General features: G+C 43.0%; 1 protein-coding gene across 3 annotated transcripts in view; it reads left to right on the top strand.

Moving 5' to 3' along the window:
* Window positions 1-24,767, top strand: part of FAM20B (FAM20B, glycosaminoglycan xylosylkinase) — a 29,962-nt gene extending 5,195 nt beyond the window's left edge. The window contains exons 2-10 of one of the 3 annotated variants that reach the window (XM_011361234.2): window positions 1,150-1,235; window positions 4,835-4,903; window positions 6,861-7,366; window positions 12,594-12,680; window positions 15,676-15,785; window positions 19,217-19,388; window positions 19,598-19,789; window positions 21,376-21,435; window positions 23,779-24,767. In XM_011361234.2, the coding sequence (XP_011359536.1) occupies window positions 6,990-7,366; window positions 12,594-12,680; window positions 15,676-15,785; window positions 19,217-19,388; window positions 19,598-19,789; window positions 21,376-21,435; window positions 23,779-24,010 (1,230 nt within the window). In that variant the 5' untranslated portion in view covers window positions 1,150-1,235; window positions 4,835-4,903; window positions 6,861-6,989 and the 3' untranslated portion in view covers window positions 24,011-24,767. The remainder of the gene's footprint in view (window positions 1-1,149; window positions 1,236-4,834; window positions 4,904-6,860; window positions 7,367-12,593; window positions 12,681-15,675; window positions 15,786-19,216; window positions 19,389-19,597; window positions 19,790-21,375; window positions 21,436-23,778) is intronic. The other 2 variants (XM_011361233.2, XM_011361232.2) reach the window with 2 other exon arrangements.
* The last annotated feature ends 1,605 nt before the right edge of the window (window positions 24,768-26,372 follow it).

The following is a 26,372-nucleotide window of genomic DNA, read 5'->3' as shown; positions in this document are numbered from 1 at the left end:
AAAGATTTTTTTTTTTCATTTTTCAAGGAAGAGTGTTGCCCTAAATCAAGGTTTAAATGGGACAGATTGCAAGAATTTAATTTTTTTCAAAGAGGGAATAAACACTATTGCTTGTTCATTTTTTACTTTCATACCCAAAAAGAAAGGTTATCTTAAGGCTTCACTAATGCCTTGTGATTGTTTTATGTCAGCTTCCTTCTCAGGGAACTGTTGGAGGGTTTTACCTAAAGGATTCTAGGTTTGCAGATAAGAATAAATGTTTAAGTGGGAGTGAAAACAGGAAAATCTAACATTCAGACCAGTCTGGACTAAGTGGGAATTAGATTTCCTATACTTGTAACCTTTAAGGCTTACTTGAAGAGTTTAAGGACATGCAAAGCTGTCATCTTTAAAACGCAGCTAATTTTCCAAACTGAAGAATATTGTAAAAGGCACTCTTCCAACCTTTTTTGTGAAATAGAATAAGTTCATGCTTCCTATCAGTGTCACTTTCATTGAATGTGGTAGAATTGAACTTTGTAGAGGAAACAGGTTGGTCAAATTAGTGATATAACCGCCCAGTCTTCTGTTCTCCATGGTATCCACTCTGAAGATACCTACCTACTTGCTTACAGTAGTAGCTGCTTCTCAAATTTAGGAAAGGATTTGGTTCAGGCTTGTAAGAGTACTTGAACTCTTGGTAATGCAGCAGGTGTATTTGGCCCCTGACTCTGTCACCCAGAAGACTACTAACCAGTGAGGGTTATTTTCTTTGTCATTTCTTTTTCTCAGAAAGTCAACTTGGGGTTTCGATATGGCAATAATGACTTAACAAATGATCAGTATGGGTTGTCCAGGCACTAATTTTAGCATAGGACATGTGATAATGTCATTCATTTTTTAACGGCTCTGTGGGTTAGATAATAGTGTTCTGAGGCCCAGAAAGGTTAGACATTGAATCACTTTCTCAAATCCCACAGAAGATGAGAGAGCAGGCATTTGGGCCCAGGCATTCAGAATCCAGAGCGAGCACAGACTCTCAACCCCTCTGCTACAGAAGAGTTTATATTTAAAATAAGGTGAATTAAGGAGCCATTTCTTAAGTGGAGAATTAGCAAGGAAAGGAAAATTAGAAAGGAAATTAATGTCATTATTTGGTTTTCGTTTTAGTTGAAGATTCCCATTTGAAGATGAAAAAGAAGTATAATATGCTGTGTGGTGGGCTGGTTTTCTGGGGATGCTCAGAGTGTATTCAGGTAACAAACACTTGATGCCATTTAGTATTGGAGGTTTTGACTTCTTGGATCTAAGTACATGATGATAAGTGGAAAGGTTTCTGAATGCTCTTGATTTTACTTAAAATAATTGCCACTACCAATCAGGAGAGACTGCATTTGTTTCTAGGGGTCAGCTAATAATAATATAGCACAATGGTCTAATGTCACTGCCAATTAAAACAAAAAAGGGCAACATATCAGTCTTAGCTCAGGATGAAGGTGTGTGTTTCTTTCTTTTTATTAAAGGATTGTGATTCTTGCTTTTATTTGTGCTTTGGTTGAAGTGTAAAAGTCAGGCTTTATAAAGTGGGTGTGTGTAGTTGTGTCAGTTTGAGTGTGTTAGGTTAGCCTTGATTGCTCTAAAGTATGTAAATGGATTTTAGTAAATGATCCAGTGGAGGCTCTATTTTTTTGTGTTACTTTTAAGAGTCCTTAATTATGTATCTTCCTTAACAAATCTGCTATTCCTAGAGAAATGGCATATAACTTTCATAGTTTATTGCTTTGTAGAAGGCATTAGTAATCACTTATAAACATATTCACATTTAAGGGTGAATTTAATGCTTCCTTCTTCCTAGGAGAATTGTTTTTAGTCACATAATCTATTTACCAGAAGATATAAAAATATCTTCTCTGATATTTTTAAAGTCCCCCAAATAATTGATATGGGCAGAATAGATGTGGGAACGTTGGATTTTATAAACTACCCTAAATTTAGTGGCTTTAGATAATGATTTATTTCTTATAATTATGTAGCTCAGTGGGTTCTTCTGCCCACATGGGGTCACATGTGTGGCTGCATTCAGCTGAGACCTCACCTGGAACTGGAACACCCCTGATGGCTGCACTTCTGTGTCTGGCACTTCAGCTGGTTGGCCAGAACAGCTAGGGCCTAGCCCGGCCCCTCCCTCCATACAGGCCTCTCATGATTCAGTAGTCTCGCCTGAGCTGCTACATCCTAGCGGCTTGGTCCCATGTGGAGGCTGCCAGGTCTCAAAGCCAAAGCCCAGAACTGGCACACAGTCACTTGCACAGTATTCTCTTAGTCAAAGCAAGTTACAAAACCAGTCCAGATTCAGGGGGAGAAAAAATAGATTCCACCTCTGGATGGGAGAGATTGTTGGCATCTGTCTTTGTAGACAGTCAACCAAAAACTTTAAATTCAGGTGTTACCTCTTTTTATACTCTCCATACCTTCAGAGGTTTGCTGAAACCAACAACCAAAGAAGTTTGTAAAAGGGTCCTTGTAATTCCTACTGAGGATCAAGGGCAGGGAGTTTGCGTAAGTATGATCACATATTAGTTCTATAATAAATTCCACCTCCTTTGCCACAAATCTCCTTTGTCGATCGCCCCCTGGATGAAATGCTCATGCCGATTGTTTTCCTTGTGGTACCTTAACCCTCACAAGGCACATTACATTCCATTTCTGTGGTAAAAACGTGATTTGACTATTGAACTGGAAACATACAAAAGGGTTATTACTGAAGCTTTCATTTTAATTGCTGCGAGCAAAGGTTAGAATTTCTCTATGACCTTAGGAGAAGTAGTGTGAAGTCGTCATTTGATCAGAGAGCTTGAAGGGGGACTGCTACTAATGAGACTTGAAACCTCACTGGTCTCTGTAGCTTGTGGGAGCCCCTAGTTAGGTAGTGAGTGTTGGGGCCAGTTCTCACATTCCTCAGCAGCCACATACAGTGAGCTTTATCACATGACTTACGACCTCTGCACCGACGTGTTTTTCTGTATATGTTCCTCCAGACATAAGCCAGATTCTTGAACAGAGAACTTTATACTAGGACCTTACCTTTTTCTGTGCAACCTATATCTCTCAAAACAACTTCATAGTCCAAGGTTGTCCCTATAAAACACCTATCAGACGTGTAGGATGGGGTGTGTATGAGTGTGGAGCCTCCGCAGCAAGCTTCGTTCAGCTTCTGGAGCTGAAAGTGAAACCAGGGTCAGCAGGTAAATCCTTCGTTAAAGGTCTGCCTTCTAGAATGCCAGTGTGGCAGTTGATGCCAGATTTGGTGTGAAGACTACCATTTGCACTGCCTCTTTTATAGTTAACCTTTTTTTGAGTTATGTTATTACCTTGAATTATTTGTTCTTTGAAGTAGGCTCTGTTCCACATAACAGAAACATTAAAATAAATGACCATTATGTAACTGGACAGCGGTACACTGCTGGAGGCATTTACGGAAGGAGATGAGGGCATGAAATAGAGCAGGCACAGTCTCCTGGGAATGCAAGTGAAGTGTTCATGAAGAATTAGGAATATATCCAGTGATACTGCTTTAATTTCCTTAGTATCTGAGGAAGCCAGTTTGCAGAGTGTACAGTGTGCTGCTGTCTCAAGTAAGAAAAGACAGCATAGCATGGAAACCCTGTTTTGGGGAGCCTCTCCCCTCAAGGCTACAAGATTGAAGTACCCCATCAGTAGAGGATGGAACTGTTCCATATTGTGCCTCTCATACACTCTTCTGGAATAGGAGTCTTACAGACTGTTAGACTTTTTGTAGAAATTCCACTTTAAATTCTGCATTGTCGATTTCTTAAATATCTTTGTGCTTGCCCTGCGGGCCGAAGGAATAGCAGCTTTACAGGTGAAAGAAAACCTCTTTCTGAACTGTCAGCGTCAGTAGTGTTGGTAGAGAAGTAGATTGCCAAAGAAAGGGAGGATGGCTGATTAAGGATGGCCAACACTGAGGTGCCAGTTGATAGACATTTCATACTAAGTACCGAAGGAAATTAACACCAGAGTCTTAAGATATTTGCAAAGCTTCATTTGTAGTAGTTTGTGGTTCAGGTGAATGAGGCATCTCCCCTTACTATGCTACGTACCATAGGGAATGTGAAGGTAGTCATGATCACTAAGGAGCCAAGATTCTGAGGGGAATTAGGAACTATATACAAGAAGATATTGGACAAGGCAAAATGGAGTTAAGTGCTGGAGTAAAGGAGAGTGAGGTTAGCATAGAGAGCGAGAAAGTGGCTTTGGAGATGGCCCTTGAAGGATGGTCAGACTTTAAACAGGAGAAGATGGGAAGAAAGGGTAAGAGCAAGAGGGATTTCGAAGGTGTTCCATTGTGAGAAATGACAAGGGCAAAGGTCAGCCACACATGGGGTGCTGGGGACCAGAGCATGTTCATGGTCTGGGTTGAAACAGAGGAGAGAGAGATACCTAGCCAAGTAGATTGGCTGAAGCCATTTGGGGTGGGGCTTTAATGCGTGGTAAGGAATTTGTAGAAATCAGAAGCGGTGTGTGATTAGAAAACTGAATTCCGCTGCCTTGTCTAGTCTGGATTGGAGAACCTGGCGGCTCGGGAGGCAGGTCTCTCAGTGATCCAGGGAAAAGTGATGAGCACTAAGTTAAGTTGGTGACTGGGAATGAAGGGCAGTGTGGAAAACAGTGCCTCATTGTGGTCTTGTTCTACCTGGATGTGGTGACTGATCACGAACATGAAAACTGGTTCAGTTTCTTCCTTAAATCTGCCCTCACTACTGCGGAGGTGTAAATAGTGAAATCATCGAACAGTTGAACTCTTCTGTTCACTCAGCATAAATTTCTATCCTAGATGAGTGGATGCATTGGTTGCAGCCCCGAATTGATATCAGGATGTGTTCTTCTGAGGCTTGTTCAAAAGGTAATGGGATTTCAAAACTTAAAAGCACACAAGCTAAGCTCAAATTGCAGAATTGGACAGTTTGTTTTGTCTGAATTTTGGGGGCTGCTAGAATTTCCTATTGCAGTGGTAATTTAAAAACAAACAAACAAACAAAAAACCAGTATCCCTAACCTCTATTCTAAATGTTTAGATATGATGTTTATATAGCACGAGGGACGAATTTCTAATCTAAATGAAATGAGCAACATCATTAGAAGTTTATGGGTTAACCAGACTTCAGCCCTGAAGAATGTCTTGTAGGAAGTGAATGGTGTTTGGCTGACCCCTTTTGTGCCAGAATTGTACCAGGACTGTAGGTTGTTGCAGGTGGAGGTGCTGAGGAAGCCATTGCTGACAGAAATTTCCATGTTACTTCTTATCACTGCAGCCTGAGATATGTACTGTTGAACAACTAATCGAAATTGTGTGGTTTAGGTCGTGTTGGAACTAGCAGAAATCTCTGAAATCTGCTCTCCCAGCATTGCTGTTATCCGTAATCACGGGGAACTGTTTTAGTGAGTTTCACACCCAACTCGATATCATCAGTTACATTATGGATGCACTTGAATTGCTTTTGTTTCCGCTAATAGTGTTATGTACTCCCTGGGAGATGATGATGAAGCCAAACAGGTGGCTGGAAGTAATTAGAATTTGAATTTGACTCTGACTTTCTGCTTCATGAAAACGAACATGAAAAGAGTGGTTGCTTAATGACGAAGAATAAACTGCATGTCAGTGGGCTCACCTCAGGGCGTTGCCCTCAGAACGCACCTGCTCTAGTAGACTGTTTTTGGATGTGATTCAGCTGTTCCTAGGGGAGCAGTGTCCAGGTCGGGTGGGAGTGTCTCAGGTTGAATCGTTTCCCCTGCAGTTTGTATCGGTTTTTATTTCTTCTGCTAATGGTTTGAGTTAAACGAATTGGAGAGTGAAGCAACACCCTGTTATCTTGTCATCTTTGTCTGAGCCCGATGCCGTGCCGTAAGCACACAGCAGAGCAAGCTTGTGCATGTTTTTAAATGGCCCTGTTGAGTGGAAAGCAACCTCTCAGCATGCAAATGAGGCAGAATCATATGTTCTTGACACTCTTGCGAAAATCGAGCATTTGAGATATCTTAGCTTGAGAATTGACCAGTGCATGGTTGGCCCCTTACAGGAAGCAGCACTTCTGTCTGTCTGTGGCATCAGTGTCCTCGTGATGTGCCAGACCCGTCCAGACCAGCAGTGCTGTTGGAGTACCAGGTTTCATTAGTCTTCTGGTCATGTTTTACTAATAGCCGAATGGTATAGGGATATGTTTTTCCTTAATTTATCCAGATTTCATTCACATTTTACAAATTTTAATTTCGAAAAATAATGAAGCGGAGAGGCACGTCTGGGTGTCGTCTGTAAATCCGCGAGCAGCAGGTGTGACGCGCGTCCGGGATGGCCGGGTGCTGCATTTGGAGGAGTTATTCTCTGCCGTACTCGCTCGGGCATTTTTAGGAGTCCCTACCTTCCAGTGCGTCATAAGACATATTTGGAGAACATAAGAACTGGAGTGTTACCAAATACTGGTGGTTTTGTATGTTCAAAAGTCTTTTATGGATTTTGAAAGTTGAAAATGAAAATCTAAGAGTTACGCGTATCTTAATGTGTTACTTTTGTTGTGCTGTTTTCTCATTGTTTTGGTTTTTAGGGAGTCGTAGCCATCCAAGTAGTTCCTAGATGACTCTGCACCCTGTTAAAAGAGGAGTATTTGCTTTCAAATTTCCATTGTACCTGGTTCTTACCTAGCAAGTCCTTCCCCAGACAAGTTAATTTTAAGTTATTAGGTCTTTTCAAGCATATAGACTTAGCAAGGCTCAAAGGGTAAGTAATGTATTTGAAGTTTGCAAAAGCTTCAGGAGTGGAAGGACAGAATTTCTGATTGAATTTTGCTTTATACTTCGGCTTGCAGGAATCGTGGGAGGCGTTTCACTGAAGAAATGGACCAGTGTATAATCATGGAATCTCCTCGCTAACCATCACCACCTGCTCTCCTTGATAAGCGAGAGAGTGGGTCACGGGAGAAGGAAAATAGATCAACATGAAGCTAAAGCAGCGGGTCGTGCTGTTAGCAATTCTCCTCGTCATCTTTATCTTCACCAAAGTTTTCCTGATTGACAACTTAGATTCATCAGCTGCCAACCGGGAGGACCAGAGGGCTTTTCACCGAATGATGGCAGGTTTGCGGGTGGAGCTGGTGCCCAAGCTGGACCACACGTTGCAGTCCCCCTGGGAGATCGCAGCCCAGTGGGTGGTTCCCCGGGAAGTGTACCCTGAAGAGACACCAGAGCTTGGGGCAATCATGCATGCCATGGCCACCAAGAAAGTCATTAAAGCTGATGTGGGTTATAAAGGGACACAGCTGAAAGCCTTACTGATACTTGAAGGAGGACAAAAAGTTGTCTTCAAACCTAAACGGTAAGTCTGCTGCTCGGGAGTCGGATGTGTTCGTTGGCTGATTCGTGCGACTTGGGATTTGCATAAGAGCGTTCCTCTCCTCCTGGTGTCCTCCGGTAAAGTGAAGGTCTCTGAAGTCTTTTTTAGCTCTTAATGTTCTGTGAGCCTTTGAGGAGGGGAAATTGGTAGGAACATGGTTTGGATCTATTCTAAGACTGAACTTTTTATAATTAGAGCTATCCTTGATTTCTGAGTTTATCAGGTATCTACTGTGCCAGCCAGATGTTAGAGATACAAAATGAATTGGTTAGGAAATAGGCAGCTCGTCACCAAGAGTGTGCAGTTAAGACGGGATAACCGCATGACGGGGTGCTGTCGAGTGGGAGCTGCCCAGAGTCGGAGCGGGTTTTAGCATGAAGCTATGATTCTTTCACTTGGGTTTTGTTTTCGTTTTAATCAACATAAACTTTTTAAAGCCGTTTCGGGTTTATGGAAAGATCAAGATCAAGTACAGAGTTCCTGCGTATTCCCTCTCCCCCTCGCCCTGGTTTCTCCTGTTACTTTTTTGTGTCGTACGTTTGTTGTAAATGATGAGCCAGTATTAACTGATTAACTAAAGTCCGTAGTTTACATTATGGTTCATTCTTTGTGTTGTACCTTCTGTGGGTTTCGATTAACATGCAGTGACAAGTGTCCACCATTACGGTATCATTCAGAATAGCTTCCCTGCCCTAAACATCCCCTCTGTTCCACCTGTTCATCCTTCCTCCCTCCCTCCCTTCCCTCTCACCCAGGGCCCCTGGCAGCCACCGATCTCTTTACTGTCTCCATACTTTTGCCTTTTCCAGAATGCCATATAGTTGGAATCATGCCTTTTGTCGTCTTCTCAGATTGGCTTCTCAGCAATATGCATTTAAGGTTTCTCTGTGTCTTTTGTGGCTTGGTAGCTCATTTCTTTTTAGTGCCGAATAATATTCCATTGTCTGTATATGCCATAGTTTATCCATTCACCTATTGAAGGGCCTCTTGGTTGCTTCCAGGTTTGGGCAGTTATGGGTAAAGCTGCTATAAATACTTGTGTGCAGGCTTTTGTGTAGATACAAGTTTTCAGCTCATTTGACTAAATACCAAGGAGGATAGTTGCTGGATCATATGGTAAGAGCATGTTTAATTTTGTTAAAAAAAAAAAAAAATGCCAATCTGTTTTCCAAAGTAGCTGTACCATTTACATTCGCACCAGCAAAGATTTCCTATTGTTCCACGTCCTCACTAGTATTTGCTATTGTCGCTGTTTCGGATTTCGGCCATTATTATAGGTGTGTAGTGATATCTTGTTCCTCTTACCTGCTTTAAGCAGAGAGCTGGGCCATTTTGGTTGCCTCAGTCCAAAATGTGAACTAGAGAGTGGACTGAATTGTGTGTTGTTAGACTGATCTCTTTGGGCTTCTCTAGGGATCTACAGAGATAATTCGTGTATAATTCTATAGTATAATTAATTTTTTTAAGTTTTCTCTGAGTATATGAATTTAAAATAGGTTAACATGGTGATTCATGTTCTTTTGCCAGGAATGAGTTACCAGTGAATTTTCTTAAAGTTTGTAATTTCTAAAACTTTCTGCATACTAACCATTTTTTTCATTCCTCAATGGAGCTTTTGAAAGAACTATAACAGATACCTTTGGGTTTTTTGCTGGAGTGGGAGAAGAAATATGGGGTAAAGATATACAGAATTCAACTGTGACCAGAGTAGTTGGCTTAGCTCCCTTCATTACCCAGTTGTCAGTAGATAATGGGCAGCCAGAGCCCTAATCATATTAGGATCTTAGAAATCGAAGGGATCTGCGTTTGCCTGCAACTAGGAGTATGATGTGTGGAAGATGTGGAAATTGGGAAAGTTAAAAAATGCAGTAGACATTTGGAGAACAGAAAAGTCTGATTGGCAGGTAATATGGAAAAAGCATGGTTATGTGGGCCTTGGTGTCTAATTTCCATTGAACGCACGCCACTGGCCAAGCGTCGTACTAAGCACCTCGGTGCCTGTTAATGCCTTCACCGTACGTCACAGCTCTGGGCAACTACAGTTCTTATTTCCAGAATAAGAAACAGGCTTAGAGAGAGTAACTAACTTGACAGGGTCGCCCTGCAGCACTAATGCAGCTGGCGTTTGGGTCTGACAGTGTGAGTAGCTGGAGGTGTGGCGCACACACATAATTCTCTCAGGTTCGTTCGCCTTCCTCTAAGGGTGATGACATGGGGCACTGTTCATCCAGAATCGCTGGTTTCGTTTTGAATGTGGTCCTTGAGCTCTTGGTTTGTAGCCTGAGAGATCACAGCGTACGCGGAGTGACAGAAAGGAGGTAAAAGGGGAAACAAAAGCTGCGTTTGTGTAGAGATGAGTTGTGGGCATTTCGTGTTTAAGTGAGAGGCTGTCCTCTCCCATCCTGCACTGGAGATCTGAGGATGAGATGGGGTAGCAGGGAGCGCCAGAGGCCAGGCAGTCCTGTTGGCATCAGCACAGTGTTGGTCCAGGTGCTTCGCACGGAGGCCCGGGGTGTTCAGACAAGGCATGAGGCAAGGGGGAAGAGGCCGGACTGGCACTGAGGGCAGTGGCAGCAGGAAATGCATAAACTAACGTTAGTTGCTCTTGCCTTATCTCAGTACCATTGCACCCTTCCCATTACCTTCCTCTCCCAGAGCAGCCTGAAAACCATTTCCGTTCTTCCCGCAAACACTCATATTATGACGTGCTGCCTGGTTATAGCGTCCAGGGACTTCCTGTTGCTCACCTGACAAAGCGCGGCCTCCACAGTCGGGTCCTTGGTCTGGTCCTCCTCGCCTCACCCAGCTTCTTATTTCTCCCAGACCAGTCCCCTCCTCCCTCACCACCTCCTGAACAGCTGCGTCCAATCCCAGCTCTGGGGGACCCTGTCCCCCACCCTGCGAGCTGCATACACCCTTGCAGTGGGTGACGGCACCCTTGGTCACCGCACACACCGCATCGGGCACTGTCGCAGGCTGGGGCAGGCAGGTGCACATTAAGTGCTTGTGGAAGTGGACCTTACTTTTGAAACGCCCAGCATATTGCTGTTCTGACCCCAGGGGCCTCAGAGGTGATTTAGTCCTAGTGTGAGTGCGAATTAATGTCCTTGCTCGGATTCTGATGTCCTTCACAGACGGGCAGGAGAGATTCGGTGCCGCTACTGTATGAATTTCGCTGCTCTGTCAGCGACTTAAGATGGATCACTCTGCTGAGAGGAGTCCTTACCGCTGAAGCGAGACATGCACTTCTGATAGCCACTGTGGTTTCAGCGTCGCTGGAGCCTGCTTGTCCTGCTCAGAGACGGAAGATGGGATAGATGAATTACTTAGGAATACAGCGACGCTTTTGTTTATGCATTTGCCTTACATTATAAAAGTGATTTTTTTTTCAGGGTAGGTGCAGCCATTCTAGGAGTAGGTTGATTGTCACAGGCATAAACTGCATTTCTGGTGAGACAGAAACAAGATGGCAGGGGCCTGCGGGTGCGTAGAAGTGAGCGAGTGGCGTCAGGAAGTGCTCCAAGAGGCCTTGGAGGTGAGCTAGTCCAGCTACCCACTTGACAGATGAGGAAAATGAGATCCGGGTCCGACTTTCCACACTTCACACAGCCGGAGCACGGGCTTGGGGTTCAGGCCTCCCAGCTCTTCCCTTCCCTCCTCTTCAGCCTACCCCAGAGTTCCTGGATTCCTCTAGGGTCTTACATTTCCCTCCGAGCAGCCTTTCCGTACCTCGGAAAGCTCTCGCTGAACGGAATGGACTGCACATCACCGCACACCTTCCTGTGGCTCCACTGGAGTCTGGGAAAATAAAGAGCTCGAGGACCGTCCCCCAGCTTTATGGATGAGCCTACAGCTGTGGTGGAGAAAAAAGTGCTTGAATAGTGCCAGCTTTTGCTGCAGTCCTGTCTCAAAATGAGACTTTTGATTTGGAGGTAGCCACTCTAATTCTGGGGAGCCTAAATAAGCTTTGACACTAGAAACAAGCAGTGGATGTGAGTACAGTGTCCGTGCCGAGAAGAAACTGGTGTCCACCCAGGTGGTGGGACGTGGCTGTCTTCTAGCATAAATGTTTCATCATGTTTCACTTTGCCTTGAAAATGCGTGTTTTTGGATATGGTTTCACTTGGTATTCCAAGGTCATTTTTGGTGAAGTCACTGCCTTTTCTAGTACCGCTTTCCACTCCCCCACGGCCGTTTCAGCTCTGGAGATCCAAATGTCCTTAGTGGGGCAGCTCCTCTCCACTTCAGTCTCAGCTTATTTCTCTTTTACAGTTTCCTGTAAAGTCTAAACGTCTCCTTTTGATTCAGGAAACACAGGTAAACAGTGGAAGTCTTAGGCGAATTAAGTGTCTTTTTCTTCTCAATTAACAGGTTTAAGTTGTCTCTTTTTGTGATCAGTAGAAAGAAATGCAGGTTTTCATTTCCTTTGTTTGTCATGCATATGATGTAAAATCATCAAATGGAGTTTGCGATGAAACAGCTCTTAGAAACTGCCCGCCAGTCCTCCCCTAACGTCCATCGTAGCCGAGGAATCTAAGACCCAGAGAAGAGTAGGGTTTTGCTTAAGGTTATCCAGGCAGGTGATGACAGAACTACCTTTAGTTGTCACTTCAGTATTTCTTCCACTACATCATCATAAACTTAAAGAGCAGAAGAGAATGGTTATTCAAGCAGCTTTCTTTCAAGGGCACTTTTGCCTACTCAGTAACAAACACTTGGGCGTATCCGGACCATTTTTCCCCAAGATTTTAAACTTCTCTGTCAGCCTTTGCCATAGCCATCTGGTAAGCAAACATTTTAATTATGTTTTCTTTCATTTCTTCAGTCTAATAAACATTTTCGTAAACATTTATTAAGCACCAACTATAGGCTTAACACCGTTCTAGAGATAGAAAGATGGTACTCACCTTCCAGAAAATCACCTTGTAGTTTTACTTAAACTACAATGAAAGTCTTTTAGAAAGGTAAAAATAACATCTTCCGTGTTTTACTCATGGAACGATGACTGAGGTAGAGGGAGTTTTCTGGTTTCCTTCTCTACTTCATCTACCCTTGATTCGTGCTAATTCGCCATTCTCTCGGGGTGACAGAGAAGGTGGTAGAGAGCAGGTCAGGCTTGCTCAGGTTTCTGTTGTGTTGCCTCTCGTGGGGTCACCTCTGGTACTGACGTGCTTCATGTCTGCATCCGAGCTTCCCTTTCACTCTGCAGGTATAACCGAGACTACGTGGTGGAAGGGGAGCCATACGCTGGCTACGACAGACACAATGCAGAGGTTGCAGCTTTTCACTTGGACAGGTATGTGTGATCACGTGGGGTTCGCTCGTTTTGTTTCCTTTTAAAAAACATCTTGGAGAGTCCTTCTAAGGGTGCGACACTAATAACTTATTACCTGCTATGGATAGCTGTTTGACCGTGTCTGTTAAATTTGTATGAATCCCTCATAATTTGGGTGGTACTAGGAATACGAAAGTAAATTTCTTAACTCTGGGGTTTTTTTTTGGTTATTTCATTCCAGTACACCCTTTGTTATTATCGTGAGCGAAGATGTTATTGGTAAATAAAATGGCAGGATGAAAACCAGAGTTTGAACTCAAATCTCTAAATCGAACGAGTCATCCATTGGGCCTGGCAGTATCGCTTTGTTATTTTGTTTTTGTTTTAAGTAATACTGACGTATCCCCATATAATAGAAACATATAGCGTGACATATATGTTGAATTTTATTGTCCTTCAGAAGAAATATGCACAGCTTCAATAATCAGAATAATTCCAAAAGAAAAATAGACGTGAATTCTATATGTATAAGTTAACTAGGAAAATTAATGTTTTTCAGCAGGCCGCTGGTCGGGAGCCTCGCAGCCGAGCCGTGTGGCATCCCAGTTGCTCTTCTGAGCAGCTCTTTCATCAGGGCACATTGACAGACTTTTAAAGAAATAGTTACAGTATTTTTTAAATGAATCTATAAGAAAACTAGAAGAAAATGAAGTTGAATATTTGTCTTTTTCTGGATTAGGATTTTCTAAGCATAAAAGCAATAATTTCAAAAATCACAAAAAGCTCAATAGACTCAATTAAAAAAAAAATTAACTTGTCAAAAAACATCAAACAAAATTTAAATGCAAAAAAATTAGGAGAAAATACTTGAATCTAATATAACCTAAGCATCAACAGCCTTAACATAAATGTTCGTATAAATCTATCTATATGCTAAAAATCTAGTAGAAAATGGTCTAAAGACATAATTAGTGGAATAGAAAAGTTTAATTGCTAATGTGGCAGGGGGATTCATCCTGACCAGTAATCTATTTTAAATCCAGTTGAAACAAGGGGATACTATTTTGTCCTGCTAAAAATGGCCAAGTTTTTTTTTTTTTAATAATACTTTTTTTTGGCAGGGACACATTGAGGTTCAAATGCTGCTTCTGGCATTATTAATTAGCTCAGTCTTTTAAGAACTATGGCCTTACGTGTGAAAAACCTTAATGTTCATACTCTTTGAAAGAGTAACTACTTACTATTTTATGCAAATATTCAAGATATTTCTAGGAAAATATTTTGAGAAAGTACCCCAGAGGAATCAGAAATTCAAAGACACATATACCACAATCTTAACTGTTGCATGTTCCATAGTGAAAAGCTGGTAGCAATCTAAACATCTCATGTGATGGGAAGGACTGAATAAATGTTCATAGTCCCATGAATTTTCACTGTCTCTTTTAAGACCTAGTGAGAAAGAGTTGGATAAATCTTACTTCTCACTTGATGGTGCACTAGAATCAGTCTTTCTAAGACCTCGTTTGTTTCCCTATTTTCTTCATCCCCAAACTCCTGCCTGTTTCTCTGTTGACAGCCACCAGCAGTGCATGAAGGTCCTGTTCCCATATCCATGCCAATGTTTCCTATTATTCAACAAACCAATTTTTGTTAATGTAATATCTGTAAAGTAGTATCTCATTTTATTTTATATTTCTCCAAATATTGGCAAAATTTAGTATCCTCTTTTCTCAGTACGATACCTGTTTGTTAACTTAGAGCAAAGTGGTCTTCGTACAGAAATCATTGCTTTTGATGTTAATTAAATATAATGTTTTATTTCATGTCTTGTGCTTTGGGGGCCTTGTATTTAAAAGTCCTTTCCTACTTCAAAATCTGAAGGGTATTCTCTGGCCAGGCCCCCGCCCGTTTTGTTAACTGCCACACCAGCCAGGCTGAAGTGCCTCTGTGACAGGGCCCCTGAGCACTAAGCTGGCAGCGGTCAGTGGGGAGAACACCACCTTCCCAGCCGTCTTCCTCACCCACGGCTCCTGACGCTTCTCCACTCTGGGTAGCTGCTTCTCCATTACTTTAGGGTTTGACTCCCTTCTCTGGCTTCCGGAGATTCTCTTGATTTTTATGTCATTTTGACAAACCTATCGATCTCTTTGCTTTTGTGGCTTTTCAAAGATTGAGTTTAGGACAGAGTCAGCAGCCCTGAACAGTAGATTATTTATGACACACCCATTTTTAAAGACCTTCTAATGACATGCTAAAAAGCTCATGATATAATAATCAATGAGAAACAGGATATAAAACTACACAGGAGTGAGTATCTCTTTCTATATATACGTAAAGGAAAAATACTAATATGCCAAAATGTCAGTAGTTATTTCTGGGCTGTGGAATTATGGGTGATCTTTATTTTCTTTATTATAAATTTTCTGTGTATTAATTCCAAATTCTGCCTGTCCAACTTCAGTGACTTTGTATGTTTTTTAGACAGGAAGTGTAATTTCTTAAAAAAATGATTGTGTTCAACCGTAGCATTGTACTTTTAGACCATTAGAGTGAAATGTCTTCAGATGTATCTATATTTATTTTGTCCTATAGGTTTATCTTTTTAGATTAATCTGTATAGTTTTCTGTCAATGTATTGTTTTATCCAAAGCTTTGAACCCAAGAATGGGTTTAGGCTCACATTTTTTTAATGCTTTGTTAAAATTTATTTAAAATTTTTATTTTGAAAACTTTCTAGAAACAAAAGAATAGTATAATGAACCCATGTACCAGTTCCATGGAATAAGCAATTATTCACTTATGCCAGATTTGCTTTATACTTTTGGCTAAAGTGTGTATTAACACAAATTACATACATCTTGATATTAAACTCACATATGTACCTCTAAAAGTTAACTTACCTAGTTGTCAACAGTTCCTTTACATATCTAACCTGATTAACCATAATTTTTGCGACTGTTATCTAAAATATATCTCCAAAGATTTTTCTTTTCTGTTTTTCAACCTTCCAAACCAGGATTCTGGGTTTCCGCCGAGCCCCCTTGGTGGTTGGCAGATTTGTTAATCTGCGGACAGAGATCAAGCCCGTTGCCACAGAGCAGCTCTTGAGCACCTTCTTAACCGTAGGTAAGGTTCTAGGTAGGGAAATAGCAACTAAGTTAAATGGCACATCATCGAACTTTTAGGAATTGAAGGACTCAAGGGAATACAGAAGCGAATCAGGCAACTCGTCCTCAGGTTGCTGGGGAGATGGCCCTAAGGGTAGGCGGCAGGAAGCTGAGTTTCCCTAACGTGTGTTTTGTTGGTCTGTGAAGTAGAAGTTGAGACCGCTTATTATTAGTGTAAGTAGCTGATAACTTTATTTCCTTCTCCTTGATCTTAAGCTAAATCTCAAACTTTAATTTTGTCCTAAATCTGTGATCGTCTGTATATTATTGGCTTGGTGGTTTTTTTCTTAAACGTGTACTTTCTTGGGAACCGTCTCCTATCTCCTTAAAGTTGAGAAAACCTTAGGGCAACTCTGTAAGAGGGTCATAAATTCTCTTGTGGGGTGGCATTAGGGCCCGGAAGATCACCACTGCCCCCTCCTCTGCAGGGGTTAGCCTATAACTCATGTGCATGGACTGGCTTCAGTCCCTCTGGCCTCTGCCTTCTGTTATCTCACTCTGGTAAAGGATCTGAGCTAAAACTCTCACTCCTGTTCCTGTGGGCACAGCAAGAGTGGGAATTAGGAGGTTCTGTGGTCTCTTGTCCCTGCCTGTTCATGGTGACATTTTTAATGACACAGTGCTCCACATTATAATATGACTCGAAACAGACATTGCAAGATGAACTTCACCTTGGTTTGCTGGAGTGAATTGATTTACATTTAAACGAGGTGAAACTGAATATTTAAAAGACGTGACAGATTTGTCATTCAGAGTTTAAACTTATAGGCTAGAGCTATGCTGCTCTTACAAATAATCAAAAGCATACAGTGTCACCGATTTGTTTCATTTACTTTCTGATCACATTTGCTTGTTCAATTTTATGCTCAGGCAAATGCGAGCACCTAATGGATGAGAGGAGGTCAAGAAGAATAGGCCAGAGTCCCTGCTCTCTAGACAGTCACAGAGGTTAGCTCTTGCGCATTGTGATTGGAAGGGAGAAGCCAGAAAGAGGTTTGTGGAGGAGGTTAGTAACATTTGGACTGAGTATTGGAGAATCAATAGGAGCTACCCAGGCAGCAACAAGGAAGGAGTATTGGGCAAAATAATAGGAGCGAGGGCATAAAGACTTGAAAGTACACAGGATTGGTACATTTGGGGAATGAGCTTCTAGATACACCCAGCGTAGGGTAGTATCTTAGTTATGGCTGCTATAACGAGATGTTATACATTCTGTGGCTGTAATAACAGAGGTTCGTTTCTCACAGTTCCAGAGGCCGACAGTCCAAGGTCAGGGTGCTAGCTTGTTTGGGTTCTGGTGAGAGCCCTCTTCCTGGTTTAGTCAGCCACCTTCATGCAGTATCGTCACATGGCAGAGAAAGAGGGAGAGGGAGGGAGAGGGGAAGAGAGATCATCTCTCTCATGTCTCTCCTTACGAGGACACTAATCCTTTCATGAGGGCTTCTCTTGAAAGCCCCACCTCCAGATACCACTGCGCTGGGGAGGAGGACTTCAGCGTATGAGCGTGGGAGCACACACATTCAGTCTGTAGCGAGCTGGTAGAGGTGTTTGACTGGAGGTGGTTTTAGATAATGGGCTGACCTTAGCACAGTTTTAAAAAACATGTTACTAGATAACTCAGTGTAATAATAACGAAATTCTGGGTAGCCTTGCTACTTGACAAAGCACTTCCACACAGTTACCTTGTTTGATCCTCTTTACAAAAGTGCGCAGTGGGTAGGGGGGATTTATCCACATTTCATACCTGAGAAAGAGGCTTAAAAGAGATTAAATGACTTTCTCAAAGTCACAAAGCTACTAATTGTTAAGATTCAAACCCAGATTTTAAGACTTCTAAAATATTTAATTTGATTATATTCTTTTTTATTCATTTATTCATTCAACAAAATTTTGTTTCACTTCTGTGTGGCAGGCTCTGAGCGAGGTGCTGAATATACAGAAATGAATGAAACCTTCCTGCCTTCAGGGAGCTTTGTCTAGTGAGGGAGCCGGTGGCCAGAGGGCCTCTGGGAATGTGGAGGGGAAGGGGAGGAGCCTAGAAGGTAAGGCCAGGGGGATGATTGGTGAAGGTGATACTGCCACCAACTCTTAAAGAGAGAGTAGCAGTCCGCAGGAAGATATAATGGGAAAGTACATCCTAGGTTTGGACTCAATCTTTTTTTGCACTAGAGACTCCTTTGGCAGTCTAGAGAAGCTTATGGATCCTTTCTCAAAATAATGTTTTTAAATACATAAATTAGAACACATAGATTTATAAATGAAGCCAATATTGAAGTATTTTGTATCAAAAGTTACAAAAAGCAAATTTGTGATATAGTCACATGTGCTTTGTTATTTAACACATTAATAACAAGAACTAGCAGTGATCTAGTAACTACCATAATTTGAGACTATGAATATAAATGATGCTTTGTGATATCTGCAACAGTGCTTCTATGATATAAAAAATCTGTGATTTCTCATGGTGAAAAGGTCAGATAATGCTAATGGTTTGCTCCCTACCATAGTAATCGAAGGAAATGCTAAGTTTCAGATAGAAGTTAATAAAAATAAAAATGTACAGTTAACGGGCTGTCACCTCTGTCCCAGGTGGAGGACAGATCACAGATGAGGGTGACGAGAAGAGCGTGGGAAGCTCAGGAGACTGTAGTTTAGCTGAAGCAAAAGCTGTGTGTGGATCTGGGCTGAGGAAGGCCAGTGGTCAGGACAGCGTCACTGAAGAGCCTTTGACATCGTGCTTACGAGTCGAGACTTTCTCCGTAGGCACTGGGAGGCCACCAGAAGAATTCGAACGTGGGAAAATCAGACTTGAATTTTAGAAAAGTAATCGTGGCAGCATTGTAGAGGATGGATTGGGGAGGGAAGAATTGGGAGACGAGCACTTGGGGCCGTTGTAGGAAATTCTTATGCAGTGAGAGTCAGAAGTAAAGCAAGGACGGGATAGAAAGAGTTAAGAGATACTCGAATGGAAAGAATTTGGTGAACGTATTAAATAGAACATTCCAGATCCTCTGGGAGCTCTGACCAGAACCTCAGTCCTGATGAAGCAGAGGCCGTTATTTACCTTGACTTAAAATGAGTTCAGAGAGATGCTCGTGACAGCAGCGGGCTCCCGGGAGGGAGATCGGGTAGAAGGGACACAGAGGGAAAGGGAGGCTGGCCTTTTCACATTTATTCTTTAGTACCTTTGGAATTTTTTTTTTTTTTTTTATTGCACCATGTACTTTTATTCCCTATACAGAAAATAAACAGATGTTTTAAATGTAAGTTCAAGATCTCATGACAACCAAGATTTATATTTCCTCTGTTTATTAGCTTCTCTGTTCTACATTGGGAAGAATTTGGAATCTTTTTTTCTTTAAGCACATTTGGCTCTTTACTCTCCTTTAGGAAATAATACTTGTTTCTACGGAAAGTGTTATTACTGCCGAGAAACGGAGCCAGCTTGTGCCGATGGGGACACCATGGAGGGATCTGTCACACTTTGGCTTCCAGATGTGTGGCCTCTGCAGAAACACCGACACCCATGGGGCAGGACTTACCGAGAGGGCAAGCTGGCCAGGTAAAGGCTCCTGTGAGCCGCTACTTAATTCTCTCTTGCGCCTGGCCAGGTGCCTGCCCTGTGTGCAGCCAGGGGTTCTGCCCAGGACTGAAAGGAATGGGGGAGGGTCAGGGCGCATCTGCTGGGCAGGGACCTCATCTCCCTGTGTTCAAACAATGTCAGGTGACATTGGCTCTCAGTAAATACCTGGTGATGCTGCTTGCCTCCAGGTGGGAGTATGATGAGAGCTACTGCGATGCTGTGAAGAAAACGTCCCCTTATGACTCTGGCCCGCGCCTCCTGGACATCATTGACACAGCTGTCTTTGATTACCTGATTGGCAATGCCGACCGCCATCATTATGAGAGTTTCCAAGACGATGAAGGCGCTAGTATGCTCATCCTTCTCGACAATGCCAAAAGGTAGGGCCAGCAGACTACCCTTGCCAGGTAGAGATTCTGTGTAGATAAGGACATTTTCTAGGGTATCCTGGAACAACCCAGAAGACACTTTGATAGGCGGCATCCTTCTGGTTTCTGCTCAGGGTCTTCGTTGTTGGCACCCGTTCCTCTCTCTTCCTTGGGGTCCTGACTTTAAAAGATGGAAATGTAGCTTTTTTCCAGGAGTCAAAGACTTTATGGTTCTCCTCACAGACAACTTGAAGCCAAGGTCTTTGGTTTATCACTACTCCCATTCTTTCTTGACTGATGTTCAGACTCTTGACAAATATACATTTAATAGAACATGGAATTGGATTACTGTTAAATTATTCCATCCAAAAATTCATGCACTTTAAAAATTGATTTGATTGGTAGGATGTTTTGCTATTTTTATGGCAGTCTGGGCCCAGACGTTTTGCCGTCATGAGAGGAGAGGGGTTGAGTGGTGATTATGTGGAGACGATCTTGAGGAGGATAATGTTATTAATTTTGAGTACATGGACTGTCATTGTTTTCGCTCTGAGCTGTTCGAAGACTACATTTTCTTTTTGGTGTGCACTCTCCATGGTGCCCAGTTCAGCACCGCGCTTTCAGTTACACATAGTAAGGACGAAGTAGACTGTTTCCCAGGAGCCCAGAATTGTCCCGGCTCCAGGTCACTGCTGTTAATGATGGCTGCTGAGAATGAGCTCGGAAAGGGGTCCTCAGCAGAGCCCGCCAGGGCAGCATCCGCTTATGCCGAGCACCAGGGTAATGACAGCAACCACTGCCCCTCTCTCTCCCCCCTCCCAGCCAGTGCTCTGTACATCCCTGAAAATCTTTATCCTTCCTCGTAAAAATGATCTTTTTTAAAAAAAATGATCGTGCGTATTGCGCTCATTGGAGTAGTTGCCTTTGCCCCTTCGCCACTCACTGTTTGAGGCCCATGCTGTGCCGAGGGCTGCCCGACCCTCCAGCCCTTCAGGCGCGTGTCTGCGGGGAGGATAGGGGGGCAGTGGCTGTCCCCGAGTCAGTCCTCCTTTCTATCTCTGGACTACTGCTGAGAGCATTTGTACCTCTGCTCTGCAACACTGTTTTCTCAGCCTCTGTGAGTGCTTCTTCCAGTTTGAACCTGTCCAAGTCTTTTCTGATAGGTATTTTGGAGTAGAACAAGTATAACTTCTTTTTACAAGTAATAACCATCTACTTGTTGGCCTTTATTTCCCTGCCCGCCCTGAAAACCTTTTCAGGTTTAAAGAAGTTCAAGTTCTCCCTTTAGTCTGTGGATGCCACACTTTGTTGCCATGGTTATGCCCTAGCACCTAGCAGTATCTTGGCAGGAGGAAGGTTCCTTGTAAATGAGTGTATGTGCTGTTCGACACGGCAGGACAGGCTGTTAGGGATCCTGTGTTGGTCACATCCTGTTTATTTTGAATTTTAGAGGTTTGAGCTGCAGGAGCATGAAATTATCTAGGACCATGTTAAGGTTTCTTAGAGAATTTCTCTCTAGAGAATTGGCTCTCGCTTTGATGCTAAGACGGGAACTGGCGCTTCCATCTGATTCGTTACGTTCTCGTTTTTGTTTTCAGCTTCGGAAACCCCTCGCTGGACGAGAGAAGCATTCTCGCCCCTCTCTATCAGTGCTGCATGTAAGTTACGCACATCAGACTCATGTGTCTGCATTGTCTTCCCTTCCGGGCTCAGGTAACAGTGCATCCGTCTTCTTGGCCTTAAAACTTCCTAATACCTGAGCAGTGCTTTTTACGCTTGTCCAACCCAGCACCCCTCAAGATCCTGAGATGGGGGAGCAGGGAAAGATGGAGCAAGTAACCCAGTACTCAGAATTCATTTCGAGTTTTGTATGAATAGAAATTTTCAGTGTGTTCAGTAATGTATATCCATGTTTGTTTTAATATCAGCATATAATCCTCTTCCCCCCCAAAGAAACCTAGTACAATCTGTGTCACTGTGCTGTGTTTACCTTAGGATGTTAAGTCCTATCACTCACCACCCCATCCTGCAATTTGCATATGTCAATTTGAAATTTTATAAACCAAAAGTAACATTTCTCGTAGGTATTTAGTAAGTGATTTTTTTTTTTTTAAAGCCTGTGTTAGAGAACAAAGAAATTAAAACGTAAATCAAGAAAATGAGATAAAGACTGGGCTCTAAGGAGCTCCTTTTCAGATCATGATTGCTGGTAAAATTGTAGAGTGTGAACCCTGAGGATCAGCTGGGATCCACACACACATGCAAATCCCAGAGTGCCACTTCCTTCTGGTCCACCCCTGGAGGCCCCGGGACCACATAAGACCATGTAAGACCACCCTTCTGGCACTTGGTCTGCTCTGCTGTGCTTTGTCTTTTTAGTAGCACTAATATTCTGCAGAAAGTGTTTACCCGGGCACCCCTTAATTATCTTCATTAATATTGGAAGCAGTGATATAGCCAGTCAAAAACTGTATCTTTGAAGGAAGATGTTTTTGTATTAATAGTGTTAGTAATCTAGTCCAGTCAAGAAATAGAAATGGTATAATGGGTTATGTAGGAAAGTTTAGTATAAGGAATTGTTAACTCTGATACAAGAGGGACCATAAAAAACAACTAGGACTGAGGAGCAACCAAGGAAGGACAAACCGGGAAGGGGACCACTCCCCAAGGCTGGGGTTTGGACCTCGTGGAGAAGGTATAGGTCACCCCCTGGATGGCAGAGAAGTCCGCTAGCTTGCTCTGGGCGAGCAGGAAGCAGCCTTTCAGAGTGCAGGCCTGGCGCACGTAGTCAACAGCTGGTCCATACAGAGGAAGGGGCCGCTCGGTAGAACCCCTCTGGGGCCGCACGTTTAGGGCTCTGGTTGCCATGTCAGGAGGGCCTCAGGAAGGCTTTTTAGGCCAGCCTGAGGCGGCCAGGTCACCAAGGGCCTGCCCTGGGAATGGGCATCCATTTGATGACCTCCCATGCTCTGCTGACCCACAGTGCGGTAGCCAGAGCGACGGGAGAACCTTCCTTTCCGGAGCAACCCTCGAGGACCCTCTCCTGAGAAAGCTTCAGAAGAGACGTGCTTAGGAAACCTGTCCTCTACAGCAGGTCTCTGTGAGGCATGAATTTGGAGCTGAGAGGCAGTCAGCTGTTATCTTAGTCACACACAGGAAGCTCCAGTACTGTGGGCATCTGTCGTGTATTCTAGAATAGCAGAACCACACTGCCTCTGTGCTTGTTGGCCCCTTCCAGGCTTTAGCCAAAGATCAATCTGCTTTACTTTTGCAATAGTTGCGGAACAGGCTGCCTCTCTGAGCCCAGCATTCCCGCATACCTGGGAATTCCCACAGTACCCACAGGGAGATGAACAAACTTGGTGAAGTAATTAAGATAGCTGTTCTTAAAATAAACTTTTTGTATTCATAATATTATCGGTAGGATTTTTTAAATTTAGAAACATAAAAAGGGAGAAATTAAAATAACTCATTAGGAGGTCAGGATAATTTCTGTGAGCACTGCAGTGACTTTGTTCTAATCATGTGTATGTGCGGATATGTGTACACACACATTTTCTTTTCCCCACAGATTTGGAGCAAAACAGTCCTTTTGCTCCACCTTTCCCCCCGCCCAACGTATCGTGGACATCTTCCCATGCGTACATTTTCTTAACTGTTTTTAATGTCTGCGTGCTATGTTCTTTGATGAATGAGCCGTACTTAACCGTTTACCACTTGTTGGGCATTCAGATTGGTTCACATGTTCCTGTTATCAATAGCACTGCAGCGAACACATGTGCTATCAATAGCACTGCAGCGAACACATGTAAATCTTTATATGCCTCTGATTAATTACCTGGAAAAAATACCAAATGTGGTAACGTGACTTATTCATCATGATTTTTTTAGTTGAGATATTTTACATTATTATTTCTTTACTTTTGTCTGCCAAACAGGCTTTAAACCGCATTCTACAGGGAGAGGTTTTATGTAATCTGCCCTAAAATATTTTCTTCCAGCATTCGTGTTTCCACGTGGAACAGACTGAACTACCTGAAGAATGGCGTGCTGAAGTCTGCCTTACAATCTGCCATGGCCCATGACCCTATCTCCCCCGTGCTCCCTGACGCACACCTGGGTGCTGTGGACCAGCGGCTGCTGAGTGTCCTGGCCACCGTGAAGCAGTGCACGGACCAGTTCGGGACGGACACTGTGCTGGTGGAGGACAGGATGCCTCTCTCCCACCTGTGATTCTCAACACAAAATGAGTGAAACTTCTTTTTACAAAGATAGAGAAACAGCACAATCAATTCCAAACGCTGTGAGAGGATTGGAAATGGCCAGCAGCAGGTTCTGGTGATCGGGGACAGGGTGGCCTCGGATTTCTTTGGTGTTTTTTTTCGTAGCAGACACTAAAAGACTACAAGTTTCAGGCCACGGAACTGTTGCTGCCGAATCCCCTGACTTCCTCGGCACTTTCCCGTTCCAGCAGTGGGCGTCGCAGTCGGTTAATTGTCATGCTCAAGGACAGACGTGGTGTGACATCTGGCTTGGTTCTGGAGTGTGTATTTTGAGTTCATCCTTATAGTCCTTTTGCCACACCTGTGGATTTTCTGGAAACACTTTGCAGTCTCGAGTCCTTTTTTACCAGGACTAGTCAAATTGGGGATTTTACTGCCAACTGAGGAGTGGCAGCAAGTAAAACCTGGCATTCTGCTCGGCCAAAAGGTCCTGCTTTGTCGGAGGATATGTGTTTTTTTAGAAGCAGAAGGAAGGACAAAAGCAGGAGAGGTGTTGGGGCTTTTAAGCAATTAGGTGGTAGTGCTTTCGATCATTCTTAACAGGGGAAAGAGGAGAGGCCCACTTGGTAGAACCAGAATCGGGGAGATGACTGAATTAATGAAAAACGGGTCCCCTGTATTCAAGATCTTAAGGCGTGTAAAAGTAATGTGACTTATACTTAAGTAAAATCTGCATTCTCACAGTTGTGTCCAAATCAACCAAAAAATTGTGTCCATGGAACTACTGTTGCCACCCAAGGCACGATTGTCACATGGAGACTTTTTTTTCCTTCTGCCCAAAGGAGGCAGATCCTTTCCAGATTAACAAAGGAAACTGAAATAATACCGAGAGTCAGAGTTAGGTTGCCTGTGATCTCTGCCATCCTGATTTCTCTTCTGGAATGAATTTCCGCCTCTGCCTTTAAGGCATTTGAAGCTGCTGCTCCCAAGAAATTGGCTATCCTGATGGTGCCTTTCTTGTGAGAAAAGCCAGCTCACTCCTGCCGATGATAGTGCACATCCTGCTGGTGGCTGGACCTGTCTTACGATTCGGGCCATGCGGTAGACTGGAAACAAAGATTTTAAGCCTTATGAGCCTTAAAACTAAGGAGGTTGTACCAGGAAGAGCCTTAAGATTTTTATTTATATCAAACTCTAATTTTATCATCTAATCTCGTTTGGAGTTCTGAATCCATCGTGTATATTGTTCTTCCGTCTCATGTTAGCCGTCTGAAATTTCAGGCTGCTAAAACAAGTTTAGTTCTGGGTTCAGGCATAGAGACTTTGGCATGGAAGCAGTTGCAGAAAAATATAGGACCAGAGGACGACAGGCCAGGTGGGCCCGCCCACGGTGTCCTCAGCTGCGTGCGTGTCCCGCATTACGTCTGGGGTCTGTGTCAGTGTCGTCCTTCTGTCGAGCAGAGACTAACGTTTAAACAGTGTGGTCGCACAAATTTAATGCCAGCCATTTGAGACCGGTTTTAAGCAACTATCCTTTCAAAAACAGTTTAGAATTTATGCCCTAGTGTCTTTGCAATGAAAGATAACTGAGTAACCTGTAACTACTTTAAAAAGCATGAAATTAGGGTCCTTTTGTACTTTGTATACACATTTCGTGTTGTATGCAAAAATGGGCAGAGTTATTAAAACAAAGTATTGAATTTAAGGAGACAGATATTAGCACCAAACACTGAGATCGTGATGACAGGAGGTGTCGATTCCAGTTCTAAGGCCATTTACTGTGTGCGTCCAGATTCACAGTTGAGCGTGAGGACACCTTGGACAGTGCTTACCCCAGAGCGTCAGGGACTCGGCTAGAGGGACACAGTGGACGTCAGCGCCGCCCTCCTGGTAAATGTTAGTCGAACTAAATCACGTTCTCACGTTCTTTCAAACATGTGACACCTTTGCTGCGCCCCAGTGGACCGCATGCGAACTGTTCTCAAACTGGGAACTTTATTCATAATGTTAAAAGAGGACGATTTTGCTAAGGAAAAGAATAGGAGGGAAAGCCGCTTTGAAATGTCTCCTCCTTTTTTAAAACTTTACTGAAATTGTGTAATTTTCTTCTCTTTCCCTCTTTTAAAATTCATGGTCTTAAAAGGTGTTCAGATCTACGGTGTTAAAGTTAGAATCACACGAAGAGAGTGGCGGGATGTGGCACCGACAGGATAGATCTCTGTGCTAAGTCAGGATTCAGTCAAGCTGGAAAGTCTGTTCAGGTGCATCTGAAGAGAAAATCACCCATAAACAGTAGCCCTAAAATTCACAAACACTGAATTCCGTTTGAAAAAATGAGGTAGATATCTTTTTCAAAGTTTTGTAACAGTGTC

Source organism: Pteropus vampyrus, unplaced genomic scaffold (assembly GCF_000151845.1).
Source record: "Pteropus vampyrus isolate Shadow unplaced genomic scaffold, Pvam_2.0 Scaffold65, whole genome shotgun sequence".
In the NCBI taxonomy this organism is placed as follows: domain Eukaryota; kingdom Metazoa; phylum Chordata; class Mammalia; order Chiroptera; family Pteropodidae; genus Pteropus; species Pteropus vampyrus.
Note: the sequence above shows the minus strand (reverse complement) of the source record. Positions and strands in the feature narration are given on the sequence as shown.